The 14,638-nt window shown below is 42.2% G+C and overlaps 1 protein-coding gene across 1 annotated transcript in view; it reads left to right on the forward strand.

The window, feature by feature from the left end:
- Window positions 1-14,638, forward strand: part of PIAS4 (protein inhibitor of activated STAT 4) — a 146,830-nt gene that overhangs the window by 24,735 nt on the left and 107,457 nt on the right. The window contains exon 2 of the mRNA XM_073651102.1: window positions 5,929-6,370. Within this exon, the coding sequence (XP_073507203.1) occupies window positions 5,929-6,370 (442 nt within the window). The remainder of the gene's footprint in view (window positions 1-5,928; window positions 6,371-14,638) is intronic.

The following is a 14,638-nucleotide window of genomic DNA, read 5'->3' on the forward strand; positions in this document are numbered from 1 at the left end:
TCTGAGCACTCCGATATCCCATACGTGGTGGGGGGGAAACCACTATTTGGGCGCACAGCTGGGCTGTGAAGGGAAAGAGCGCCATTTGACTGCAAAATTTGCTGGATTAATTAGCGGACAACATGTCCGGGCGTTTAAAGAGCCCCTCATATGCCTAAACAGTGGAAGCACTCCACAAGTGACACCATTTTGGAAACTAGACCCCTCAAGGAATTTATTTATGTGGTGAGCACCTTGAACCTACAGGTGCTTCACAGAATTTTACAACCTCGATCTGTGAAAAAAAAAAAAAAATTCCCACAAAAATGTTTTAGCCCCAATTTTTTTCATTTTCACAAGGATAGCAGGAGAAAATGGACCCCAAAATTTGTTATGCAATTTTTCCTGTGTACGCAGATGCCCTATATGTGGTTGAAAACTAATTTTGATGTACAGGGCAAAGCTCAAAAGGGAAGTAGCGCCATATTAGAGTTCAGATTTTGCTGGAAGGGTTTGAGGGTGCCATGTCACATTGGCAGAGCACCTGAGGTGCCAGAACCGCAGAACACCCCCCCCCCCCCCCATAAGTGACCCCATATTGCAAATTGCACCTCTCAATGAATCCATCTAGAGGTGCAGTGATGTCATATTGACACCACATGTGGGTCACAGAATTTTATATTATTGGGCAGTGAAGAAAAAAGTATATTTTACCACCAGAATTTTATTTCAGATTTTACTTTTTCACACTGAGAAATGGGTAAAAATGGCACCAAAATTTGTCCCACAATTTCTGCTGAATGTAGAAATATATGTGGCTGCACAGTACTGCTTAGCCACACGGTAATACTTAGAGACGGAGTGCTATTTGCCTCTAGGAGCGCATATTTTTCTAGAATAGTTTGTGGACTCCATATACAGAGCCCCTAAGTACTAGAATAGCAAAATTCCCCCTCAAGTGACCCCATTTTGGAAATGATACCTCTTTGGGAATTTATCTACAGGTGTAGTGACGATTTTCACTCCATGGGTGCTTTCCAGAAATAAGCAGCAGTTGATGTTGCTGAGTGAAAATTGCAAACTGCCGTTGTAGTGACCAGCTCATGCTTCTGGAGATGCGCACCTGTAAATTAGGCCGGCTCTCATCACTCCAGAAATGCCAGAAACATGTGGAAGCTAACTGCAGTTTTATCCATAAACTGGAGCTCAGAAGGGATTGGGGGGGGTGGCATTTGGATTTGGGAGTTTAGAATTTGCTTGATTTCTCTTGGGGGGGGCAAGGAGCCGTAATGCTTTTCCAGAGCCTTTGTTCTACCAGTAACTGGAAGCCCCTATATTTCCATTGACAGATGACGGACCTGAGTGGGGACTTGCTTTTATTGTGGATTGATTTGAAGCTTTTGTTAAAAACATTTTATATAACATTTTGCATCACATTTATCCTGCGCTCTTCTGAGCATTACATCAGGGATTCCATCTAAATCTCCGAATGACATGATTCAGATGAAACCCCCGAGGGATCCATTCACTATAATGAGGCAGCAGAGTTACTCTGGACTCCGTCTTGACTCTGTTCAGCAGTGTCACTTTCAGAGTTGCACAAAACTGTGGCCGACGGCACTTTTATGCTCGCCTAAAAAGACGAACACTGCCGGATGAGAGGTCAGATACCTCTATCTGCCTCATTATAGGGAATTTTCTGCCGGGGCTTGCGTCCAAATCACACATTTCAGAGATTTACTCGGAAACCCCGGTGTAAGTGCAAAGCACAGGAATAATGGGAGCCAAGCCTTACTGCGATCTTTGGGAGGCAGAATAAACAATTCAACAGCAGGTGAAGAATCGATTTTATTTTTTTTACGCCATTCCTTGTGCGATGTAAGTGATTAGGCTACTTTATTCTTCGGGTCAGCATGATTACAGCGATACCAGATTAATATTGGGGTTTTTTATGTTTGGCTGCTGTCCCAAACTAAGACCATGTTTATTGCAAAAACTAGTTTTTGAATCGCCATATTTTGAGAGGTATAATTTCTCCATATATCGGCAGACAGTCATGAGGGCTTGTTTTATTGCGGAACGATTGACGTTTTTATTGTTACCATTTTCAGGCACGTGACATTTGATCGCTTTCTATTCTGATGTCTGGAAGGCAGAATGAACAAAAAACAGCACTTAAGGAATTATTTTTTTAATGCCGTTCCGCGTGTGGTAAAATTGATAAAGCAGCTTTATTCTTCGGGTCAGTACGATTACAGCGATACCAAATTTATATAGTTTTTTTTTTTTCTTTTTAGGTTTTGGCGCTTTTGCACTATAAAAACTATTTTATAGAAAAAGTAATAATTTTTACATCTCTATTCTGAGAGCTATAACTTTTATTTTTCCGTTGACGGAGCTGTGTAGCGGCTTGTTTTTTGCAAGACAATATGACTTTTTCAGAGAACATTTTTATTTTCATTTTTGTCTTTTTGAAAGCGTTTTATTCCACTTTTTGTTCGGCAAGATTATGATAAAGCATTGTTTTGCCTCGTGTTTTTTTTTTTTTTTTCTTTTATATATACAGTGTTCACTGAAGGGGTTTACTAGTGGGACAGTTTTAAGGCTGCGTGCACACGATGCGTGCATCAAAAACGCATGGTAATCCGCACCCCATGGTCCCCAATGGCATTCCGCAATGTCAATGCACATGCTGCGGATTTTTCCGCAGCGTTTCTGCAGCGCAAATAAATCCGCAGCATGTTCATTAATTTTGCGGAAGCGCCGCCATGGACTTGCATTGAGACGCATAGAATGTGCGTCTGTACATTTGGACAAGCGGATTCTATGCGTCTCTATGTGCGGATGGTACCCAGTTCTGGAGGAGAGGAGACTCTCATCCAGACCTGGGTACCATTGTACCTGTAAAAAAAAAAAAGAATAAAATAAATAATTTATATTCACCTGTCCGGCGGCCCGCGAAGTGCTTCTCCTTCCAGGACCTGACATGATGTCGCGGTCATGTGACCACAGGCTGTCTCGCGAGATGCCGGCAACCAGGAAGAAGCCAGGACGAGCGCGACGGCTCACGCGGCGGGGGATCGGGGGTAAGTATAGCTTTATTTTTTTATTTTTACGGTCACACTGTATAAATCCATGCCGTTTGCATGGATTTATACAGTGTGACCTAGTTGTCAAGCACTTTCGAAGTGATGCTATCGCCTGGAAAGTGCTTGTCAGTCCGCATGCGGAAACACATGCGTTAACGCATGTGGGTACACATGTGATTACGCATGTATTCTGCAGGAAAAACGCATGCACAATCTGCATGCGTTTTTTCTGCCAGGGAGATGCAGAAATGCTGCAGAAATTTTCTGCTTCATTTCTGCATCTTGGGCACATAGCCTTATAGGTCAGGTTGTTCTGGACGCAGTGGTACTAAATGTGTCCGCCCCCCTCCATACACATTTTGTACCCATAAATATTTTTATGTATGTACACTACCATTCAAAAGTTTGGGGTCACCCAGAGAATTTTGTGTTTTCCATGAAAACTCATACTTTCATTTATCAAATGAGTTGCAAAATGAATAGAAAATATAGTCCAGACATTTACAAGGTTAGAAATAATGATTTTTATTTGAAAGAATAATTTTCTCCTTCAAACTTTTGCTTTTGTCAAAGAATGCTCCCACAACAGCATTGCAGACCTTTGGCATTCTAGCTGTTGATTTGCTGAGGTAATCTTGAGAAATTTCCCCCCATGCATTCCTGAAGCCCCTCCCACAAGTTGGATTGGCTTGATGGGCACTTTTTGCGTACCATACGGTCAAGCTGCTCCCACAACAGCTCAATGGGGTTGAGATCTGGTGACTGCGCTGGCCACTCCATTACAGATAGAATACCAGCTGCCTGCTTCTTCCCTAAATAGTTCATGCATAATTTGGAGGTGTGCTTTGGGTCATTGTCCTGCTGTAGGATGAAATTGGCTCCAATCAAGCGCTGTCCACAGGGTATGGCATGGTGTTGCAAAATGGAGTGATAGCATTCCTTATTCAAAATCCCATTTACCTTGTACAAATCTCCCACTTTACCAGCACCAAAGCAACCCCAGACCATCACATTACCTCCACCATGCTTGTCAGATGGCATCAGGCACTCTTCCTGCATCTTTTCAGTTGTTCTGCGTCTCAAAAATGTTCTTCTGTGTGATCCAAACACCTCAAACTTTGATTCGTCTGTCCATAAAACTTTTTTTCCAATCTTCCTCTGTCCAATGTCTGTGTTCTTTTGCCCATATTAATCTTTTCCTTTTTATTAGCCAGTCTCAGATATGGCTTTTTATTTGCCACTTTGCCCTGAAGGCCAGCATCCCAGAGTCGCCTCTTCGCTGTAGACGTTGACACTGGCGTTTTGCGTGTACTATTTAATGAAGCTGCCAGTTGAGGAGCTGTGAGGCGACAATTTCTCAAACTAGAGACTCTAATGTACTTGTCTTGTTGCTCAGTTGTGCAGCGGGGTCTCCTACTTCTCTTTCTACTCTGGTTAGAGCCTTTGTGTGCTCTCCTCTGAAGGGAGTAGTACACACCGTTGTAGGAAATCTTCAGTTTCTTGTCAATTTCTCTCATGGAATAGCCTTAATTTCTAAGAACAAGAATAGACTGTCGAGTTTCGCATGAAAGTTGTCTTTTTCTGGCCATTTTGAGAGTTTCATAGAACAAACAAATGTAATGCTCCAGATTCTCAGCTAGCTCAAAGGAAGGTCAATTTCATAGCTTCTCAAATCAGCCAAACCGTTTTCAGCTGGGCTAACATACTTGTCCAAGGGTTTTCTAGGGTTTTCTAAACATCCATTAGCCTTCTTACACAGTTAGCGATCACAATGCACCTTTAAAACACTGGAGTGGTGGTTGTTGGAAATGGGCCTCTATACACCTATGTAGATATTGCAATAAAAACAAGATGTTTGCAGCTAGAATAGTCATTTACCACATTAACTATGTATAGAGTGTATTTCTGATTCATTTAATGTTAGCTTCATTGAAAAAAATGTGCTTTTCTTTCAAAAATAATAAAATTTCTAAATGACCCCAAACTTTTGAACTGTAGTGTATATATGTATTTTATTGACTACATCGGGTCCCCATGGCAATGATCGGGCCCTGCGATGACGTTGTGGGGTCTCTGATTCAAGGGCAGAGGGGCTTTCTCCCCTCTGCCTGCTCACTAAATGCTGCGATCGCATCAGTTACGGGTTTATTTTTTATGGCCCTCCTTGGGGGCGGGGGGGGGGTCTTGAATCTGTGATAGTCTGATCCCTTATGTTATATACTGCAGTACTTTAGTCCTTCAGTATATAGTGTAAGTTTGGTCTCCTATGATACTCTGCATATAGCTGAGCTTTAGAGGAGGACCAAGATGCCCTCTATAGGGGTCTTCATCCGGTCTCCGGCTGTCATAGTAATGCCATTGTCAGTAATTTGACAACGGTTTGTAAATTAACCCCCTGTGAGAGACCTAGCAAATACCTCCAATTAGAAAAGTAGTATAGTATAGTTTTTCTCATCCACTATGTCTTTTTCCTCATGTGCAGGCATGGCAGGACCTTAGGTATCCATTGTTACGACCACTGATATAGTGACCGTTAGCTAGTTGCTAGTGGCCATAATATGGATACCTAAGGCCCTGCAATGCCTGCACATGAGGAAAGAGACATGGCAACTCAGAAAAACTATACTACATTTCTAATTGGTGGTATTTAATATTATTCTTAAACCTGCTGCATATTGGGATAGGATCTTGGAGATGGGAATACCCCGCAATGTCTCGGCACTCCACAGGTCACATCCACTTGCTCTCCCCTTTACAGCACAGCCTATGTAATAGAATTTAGCTAGTCCTTAATTTCCAGGCTTGGTTTATTTGAGTAAAATGTGATATTTAACATGATTTTTTTTCCCTTCTTTTGAAGAATATGGTGATGAGTTTTCGAGTATCTGATCTTCAAATGCTTCTGGGATATGTTGGACGCAGTAAAAGTGGTTTGAAGCATGAACTTGTAACTCGTGCATTGCAGCTGGTGCAGTTTGACTGCAGCCCTGAAGTCTTCAAGAAAATTAAGGAGCTTTATGAGACTAGATATTCAAAAAAGGCCAGTGATGTCCCCACTGCCCCTGTGCCACCACCACATCGGTCACCTGATGCTTTGTCTGTTCATCCATCTTATGACCATGGTACTACAGGCCCAAGGACTTCTCTTTCTCCACCTAACATGGACTACCCGGCACTCTATGGAAAACATGTTAATGGCCTTTCTCGTTTACCTCCCAAAATAATGACCAAACCTGATGTTCGACTTGTGAAGCTGCCCTTTTACGATGTAGTGGATGAATTGTTAAAGCCAACGGAGCTTGGTGAGTTGAGATGGTTTACAGAGTACTTTTAAAGTTTTCATACTAAGTTATTTGTAGCAAATCTTTATATAAAAATGGAACTAAATGAAAGTAGCATCACTGTCAATTTTAAAGAGGGGCTATGCTCCCCTGTGAACTTGATCCAATAGCTGCTAACAATAAATATGGAAAATGTGGCAGCATATCTGGTAAAATGAACATTTTATTAACCTCTGCAACATTTCAGCACCAGTGAGTTTTTCTCAAGGATTTTCACCGGAGCTGAAATGTCGCATGGTTGGCTTAATTTCACTGAATGTGCTGCCCCATTTTTCATATCTATATTAAGATAGAAATGCTCTTATCTTTGGTAGTTACTTAGGCTGATAAAAGAAAGGAACACTATCCCTAGTAACTAAAGTTAGTGAACCTGTCAGCTGATACAGGCTGCCCAATGCTTGAGCCGCACTATAGACTAGCCAGAAAGACGTGTCCCTGGCGGCTTCTCTTTGCTCACTGCCCTGCATTGCCAAGTCTCTGCCTACGTTCATATATAGGCAGAGACTTGTGAATCCAGAGTGGGTAGAAGGATTGGGCACATTTATCAGCTGACTGGTTCACTTTAAGCTTGTCTTAGTAATTTTGAGTTAGATGATATTGACAAATGTATATAAAGGCTAGATTGACAGGTGGGAAATGTTCCTCTTTGAATTTGAGCTTTTGTATTGCAAATGTTGAAATCCTAGTGAAAAGTTCTGCAAAACAACCACCCCATAATTGGATATGATGTGATTTTCAAATCCTCAATATAACCTAAAATCCACACAAACTTTTCACGTGTTTTTGTAAAACTATATTTACTTGTATTATACTGTGCTACATTGTAGAAGCAACAAATCTGGTGTGTACAAAAAAAAACATCCTTCAGAATGTTCTGTGCTGACCTCTTCTACCTTGTGTAAATAGGCTTTTGACATTCCCACCACATGAATTGCGCTGTATATTGTCACTGATATGCCTAATTATGTATTTGTGAGAGCGTTTTGTTTTTCGGTGTGATACAGATACTATGTGACTACAGGTTTTAATGAAAAATCTGGACAACCCCTTTCAGGGTTTACTATAATGCGCAAGGAAGTGAAGTGATTTTGATATTATTCCATAATTCTCCCAAGTTTCCCAGTATCGGACATACAAATCTAAATTGTTTTGTAGATCATCCTTTCTGAAACTAATGCCATAAATTCCCCTAAAAATGCCTTTTATTATATAAATGCTAAAAATACCTGAAAAACTAACATGTATAAAGTGCTAAACGTAAAGTGGTTGTCCACTACTAGGGCAACCCCTTTTTTATCCAAATGTTTGGCCTCGATGAAATTAAAATGCTTCTACTCTCCTCCCGTGCCGGCACTGTTTCAGCGTTCCCAGGGCTGTCGTGTGGTTGTTATTGCATAGGAGCCTGTTGCCCAATCAGCGCTGGTGTCACTGGCCCTGCCTTTTGTGCGAATTGAGCATAAAGAGGAAGTCTGGGCTGTTGTTGCTTTTTCCTCTTCATGTTCCATTCGTACGAAGGCAGGGCCAGTGACTCCAGCACTGATTGGGAGCCGGGCTCGCATGTTGTAACAACTGCACGAGAGCCCTGGGAACGTGAGTGCTGACACCGCTGGAATGGTGCCACTACGGGAGCATTTTTTTTTGTTTGTTTTATTGGGGCCAAACGTGGGGTATGAGAAGGGGTTGACTAAGTAGTGGACGGCTTCTTTAATTTTTCCTCAACAGGTGACCAATAAACCCAAAGAGGATATTGTAAAAATCACTAGATGGTCATAACACTTGCAGGGCTTAAAGGGGTTGTCCGGTCAAAACCGATAAGTTTTCAAACTAATGACGCACTGTGCGCTGCCGGGATTCTCCGGTTTCAGACCTGGTAACTGAGGTTATGTATACTCCCTGACAGTGGGTGCGACTTCGCTCTCCATACACTTGCATTGAGCAAGGCTGCGCCCTCTAGCCTGCCACGCCCGCTGGCCAGCCTCTCCACTAGATGAGTTGCGGCCTCTGCTTTATACAAGTGTATGGAGCAAGGCCGCACCCACTGGCCGGCGTTATGTATGCTCGTTCGTGTGCTGGGAAGATTCATAAGTCTGCAGACACGCAGAGTGACTGAAGACTTACCAGTATTATCTGGACAACCCCTTTTAAGGGATTGGGTCTTAATTGTACCCCAAAATGTTTTACCTAAATCTAACTCCTACCTAAGTCGTGGAGGTTAGCACCCTAGGATCCACAACACTGGCGCCCCTTCTCGTCGACCGCTGTCCCTGATGTACCCTAGCCGATCTATCACTAGGTCATACCCCAATACACCAAAAATAAATGCAAAACAATAAGTAAAAATTTGTGTAACTCATGGTATGTGTAACGTCAGCAATAGGGCATGGTATAGTGTATGATTAAATAAACTGGACCATCCTACAATAGACAGCAGGAAACTCCCCTATACTTTTAACATAAAATACACACTAGTGCTACGGATGAACCTGATCCACATACTGTATTTTTCGGGCCATAAGATGCACCTAGATTTTAGAGGAAAATAGAAAAAAAATGTAAGCAAAAAATGTGGTCATGATGCACTGCTAAGGGGGAGAGAGTCTACTGCTGACACTGGTATAGGGGTAATGCCCCCCAATTCTGTTATATGCGCCCACCCCCCCTTCCTATTATGCATGGCACCCCTCATCCCCTATCCTGGTCTGCATGGCACCCCTCATCCCCTATCCTGGTCTGCATGGCACCCCTCATCCCCTATCCTGGTCTGCATGGCACCCCTCATCCCCTATCCTGGTCTGCATGGCACCCCTCATCCCCTATCCTGGTCTGCATGGCACCCCTCATCCCCTATCCTGGTCTGCATGGCACCCCTCATCCCCTATCCTGGTCTGCATGGCACCCCTCATCCCCTATCCTGGTCTGCATGGCACCCCTCATCCCCTATCCTGGTCTGCATGGCACCCCTCATCCCCTATCCTGGTCTGCATGGCACCCCTCATCCCGTATCCTGGTCTGCATGGCACCCCTCATCCTTTACCCTGGTAAGGGATGAACCTAATCTTGTTGTAGATATCTTTACCCCCAACAAGATAAGTTTATCCTAATTTTTAATTATTAATTTGTCTGCTTAACAATATTGACCGTACTATAGATAGTGCAAATGGGTCTATGGTTAAGAAACCCCGCCCACAGCCCATCAGGGGGGAGCACGTCACTGAGTCACGCCCGGCTGCAGCCGGAACTTGACGTGACATCAGCGGATGTCAGAGCCGGCTGCAGCCGGGGGTCACGCGATGCTTGTGAGCGGTCAGCAATGGCGCCGCTCACAGGCAAGAATCACAACACAAAGTACTTACGTTTTTTTCATTTTTTTATTTTTTTACTTCCACCTTTTAAATTGACGGGGGCATTCTCTATAGTAGTGGACAACCTCTTTAAGAAATCATCTTTTATCCCTTTATGTAAATGAGCTCTTCCAGGCTATGGGGAGGATGTTGCCTGGAAGATGACTCCGCTTCTGTAGCTTATTTTACATGAAGGGGGGAGTTACCTATGTGATATGCTCTCCTGTTGTCACTGCTGAGCTGTGTGTGATTATAACTGACACATCTGCAAGTTCCTCTCAGCTCCAGCTTCCATCTAACAAGCAATGTAATACACCATCGTTAAAGAGCTGCAAAAAATGTATTTACAAGAAGACTAAGTTAATTTCTCCTGTTCTGTTACTTGTCTCACACTGGTAAATCTAAGAAAATGTGGACTTCTCTGGAATAAGACAGCAGATCGCAGATATCAAGGTATCTTTTTATTCCACTTCCTAAGACCTTCATGCCCATATAGATGGCTTAGGAGGGTTGATCCTGACAGATTCCCTTGAATTTTACAATTCAATATGTTGGACTTTTACGAGCGTGGCGATATTAACCACTTCACCCATGAGCCTGTTTTCACCTTCATAACCAGGCAAAATTTTTACTATTCTGACCACTGTCATTTTATGAGGTAATAACTCTAAACCGCTTCAATGGATCCCACTGATTCTGAGATTGTTTTTTTCTTGACATATTGTACTTAATAATAATGGTAAAATTAGCTTGATATGACTTGCATTTATATGTAAAAAAAAAAGGGAATTTGGCAAAAATTGACAATTATGCAATTTTCAAACTTTTACATTTTATGCCCTTAAATCAGTTATGTCACACAATATAGTTAATATGATTTCCCACGTGTCTACATCAGCACAATTATTGAAACATTTTTTTTTTTATTAGGAAGTTATAAGGGTTAAAAGTTGACCAGCGATTTCTCTTTTTTTCCAACAAAATTTACAAAACCATGTCTAGGGACCACATCACATTTGCAGTGATTTTAAGGGGTCTACATGACATAAATACCAAAAGTGACTCCATTCTAAAAACGGCACCCCTCAAGGTGCTCAAAACCACATTCAAGAAGTTTATTAACCCTTCAGGTGCTTCACAGGAATTAATGGAATATGGAAGGAAAAATTTAACTTTTTTTTTCCACGCGATTTCACTTTATACCCAATTATTTATTTTCACAAGGGTAACAAAAGAAAATAAACCCCAAAATTTACTGTGCAATTTCTCCTGCATACACAGATACCCCATATGTGGGGTAAAACTACCCCACACACAGCAGGGCTCGGAAGGGAACGAGCACCATTTGGCTTTTTGAATGGAAAATTTGCTGCAATAATTAGCAGACGTCATGTCGCGTTTTGGGGAGCCCCTGATGTGCCTAAACAGTGGAAAAACCCCACAAATGACCCCATTATGGACACTAGACCCCTAAGGGAACTAATCTAGATGTGTGGTGAGCACCTTGAACCCCCAGGTGCTTAACAGAAGTTTATAATCTTAAGCCGTGAAAATAAAAATTTTCCCACAAAAATGTTTTTAGCCCCAAATGTTTTATTTTCACAAGAATAGCATGAGAAAATAAACCCCAAAGTTTGTTCTGCAATTTCTCCTGAGTACGCAGATACCCCATTTGTGGGGAAAAATTACTGTTTGGGCGCATGTCAGGGCTCAGAAAGTAAGGTGTGAGGTTTTAGAATGCAGACTTTGATGAAATGGTCTGCAAGTATCATGTCGCGTTTTACCAGTTGTTCCTAAACAGTGGAAAATCCCCACAAGTGACCCCATTATGGAAACTAGACCCCCTCAAGGAATTCATCTAGATGTGTGGTGAGCACCTTGAACCCACAGGTGCTTCACAGAATTTTACAACGTTGATCTGTGAAAATTAAAAAAAAAAAAAAAAAAAATTTACTTTTCCCACAAAAATGTTTTTTAGCCCCAATTTTTTTATTTTCACAAGAATAGCATAAGAAAATTAAACCTCAAATTTTGTTGTGCAATTGCTCCTGAGTACGCCGATACCCAATATGTGGTCAAAAACTACTTTTGAGGCACAGTGCAAAGCTCAGAATGTAAGAAGTGCCATATTGTATTTCAGATTTTGTTGGACTGGTTTGAGGGTGCCATGTCACATTAGTGGAGCCCCTGAGGTGCCAGAACAGCAGAAACCCTCCCCCCCAGTCACCATAAGTGACCCCTTTTTACAAACCGCCTTTCAATGAATTCATCTAGAGGGAGCAGTGGGTTGTAGAATTTTATACTATTAGACTGTGAAGAAAAAATAATTATATTTTTAGCACCAAAATTTTGTTTTAGCCCAAATTTTACATTTTCTCACTGAGAAATTGGTAAAAATGGCACCAAAATTTGTGCCACAATTTCTCCTGAATGTAGAAATACCCCACATGTGGTTGTACAGTACTGATAGTGCTCCATACCTCCTAAGTCTCGCTCGATTTTACTAGAAGTTTGCGGACTCCATATACAGAGCCTCTAAGTGCTATAACAGCTAAATTTCTCTCTCCCCCCACACTCCCCTCAAGTGACCCCAATATGGAAATTATACCCCTCTGGGAATTTATCTACAGGTGTAGTGATGATTTTGACTTTATAGGTGTTTTCCAGAAACAAGCAGCAGTGAATGTTGTGGAGTGAAAAATGCAAACTGCAGCTGTTAGTGAACAGTTTGTGGTTAGTGACCAGCTCATGCTTCGAATTAGGTGGGCTCTCATTGCTACAGAAATGCCAAACATGTGGATGCTAACTGCAGAATTTGTTTTGGAGGGGCGAGGAGCCATTTAGCTTTTCCAGAGCCTTTGTGCTACCAGTAACATGGAAGCCCCTTTCTTTTTTCGTGGATGGATTTGAAGCTTTTGTTAAGAACATTTTACATAACATATTGTATCCGTTTTATCTTTTCCTCTACGCTGAGCACTTATGTTGGGGTTTCCATCTAAATTAATGAATTACGTGATTCAGATGAAACCCCAGAGGGATCCATTCAATATAATGATGCTTCAGAGTTACTCAGGATTCCGTCTGGCCTGTGCGCAGCGATTGTTTTTTTTTTTCAGATGTGCCTAAAACTGTAGTTGATGCCACTTTTATGTACACTAAAAAAGATGGACACCGCTGGTGTCACAGATTAGACACAAATACAATTGAGTGCAGGGAGGGAGCAATGGTCCGGGTGCAGGACATACAGGGGTGAGCAGTGTCAGGGGCTCGCTAATCTCCGAGCCTGCTGAGCGTCTGCAACCAGTGGAAGATGTCTATGCACACTCTTGGCATTCTCTTGATGAGCTTCAAGAGGTAGTCACCGGAAATGGTCTTCCAACAATCTTGAAGGAGTTCCCAGAGATGCTTAGCACTTGTTGGCTCTTTTGCCTTTTACTCTGCGGTGCAGCTCACCCCAAACCATCTCGATTGGGTTCAGGTCTGGTGACTGTGGGGGCCAGTTCATCTGGCGTAGCACCCCATCACTCTCCTCCTTGGTCAAATATCCCTTACACAGCCTGGAGGTGTGTTTGGGGTCATTGTCCTGTTGAAAAATAAATGATGGTCCAACTAAATGCAAACCGGATGGAATAGCATGCCGCTGCAAGATGCTGTGGTAGCCATGCTGGTTCAGTATGCCTTAAATTTTTAATAAATCCCCAACAGTGTCACCAGCAAAGCACCCCCACACCATCACACCTCCTCCTCCATGCTTCACGGTGGGAACCAGGCATGTAGAGCCCATCCATTCACCTTTTCTGCATCGCACAAAGACACCGTGGTTGGAACCAAAGATCTCAAATTTGGACTCATCAGACCAAAGCACAGATTTCCACTGGTCTAATGTCCATTCCTTGTGTTCTTTAGCCCAAACAAGTCTCTTCTGCTTGTTTCCTGTCCTTAGCAGTGGTTTCCTAGCAGCTATTTTACCATGAAGGCCTGCTGCACAAAGTCTCCTCTTAACAGTTGTTGAAGAGATGTGTCTGCTGCTAGAACTGTGTGGCATTGACCTGGTCTCTAATCTGAGCTACTGTTAACCTGCGATTTATGAGGCTGGTGACTTGGATAAACTTATCCTCAGAAGCAGAGGTGACTCTTGGTCTTCTTTTCCTGGGGCGGTCCTCATGTGAGCCAGTTTCTTTGTAACACTTGATGGTTTTTGCAACTGCACTTTGGGACACTTTCAAAGTTTGGCCAATTTTTCGGACTGACTGACCTTCATTTCTTAAAGTAATGATGGCCACTCGTTTTTCTTTACTTAGCTGCTTTTTTCTTGCCATAATAGAAATTCTAACCGTCTATTCAGTAGGACTATCAGCTGTGTATTCACCAGACTTCTGCACAACACAACTGATGGTCCCAATCCCACTTATTAAACCTGACAGGGCACACCTGTGAAGTGAAAACCATTTCCGGTGACTACCTCTTGAAGCTCATCAAGAGAATGCCAAGAGTGTGCAAAGCAGTCATCAAAGCAAAAGGTGGCTACTTTGAAGAACCTAGAATATAAGACATATTTTCAGTTGTTTCACACTTGTTTGTTAACTATATAATTCCACATGTGTTAATTCATAGTTTTGATGCCTTCAGTGTGAATGTACAATTTTCATAGTCATGAAAATACAGAAATTTCTTTAAATGAGAAGGTGTGTCCAAACTTTTGGTCTGTACTGTGTATATATACACACACACACACACACACACACACACACACACACACACACACACACACACACACACACACACTTAGGTCCATATATATTTGGACAGAGACAACATTTTTCTAATTTTGGTTCTAGACATTACCACAATGAATTTTAAGCAAAACAATTCAGATGCAGTTGAAGTT

This window comes from Phyllobates terribilis, unplaced genomic scaffold, assembly GCF_046119375.1.
Source record: "Phyllobates terribilis strain yellow unplaced genomic scaffold, ASM4611937v1 Scaffold_1__5_contigs__length_1240528914, whole genome shotgun sequence".
NCBI classification, from domain to species: Eukaryota; Metazoa; Chordata; class Amphibia; order Anura; family Dendrobatidae; genus Phyllobates; species Phyllobates terribilis.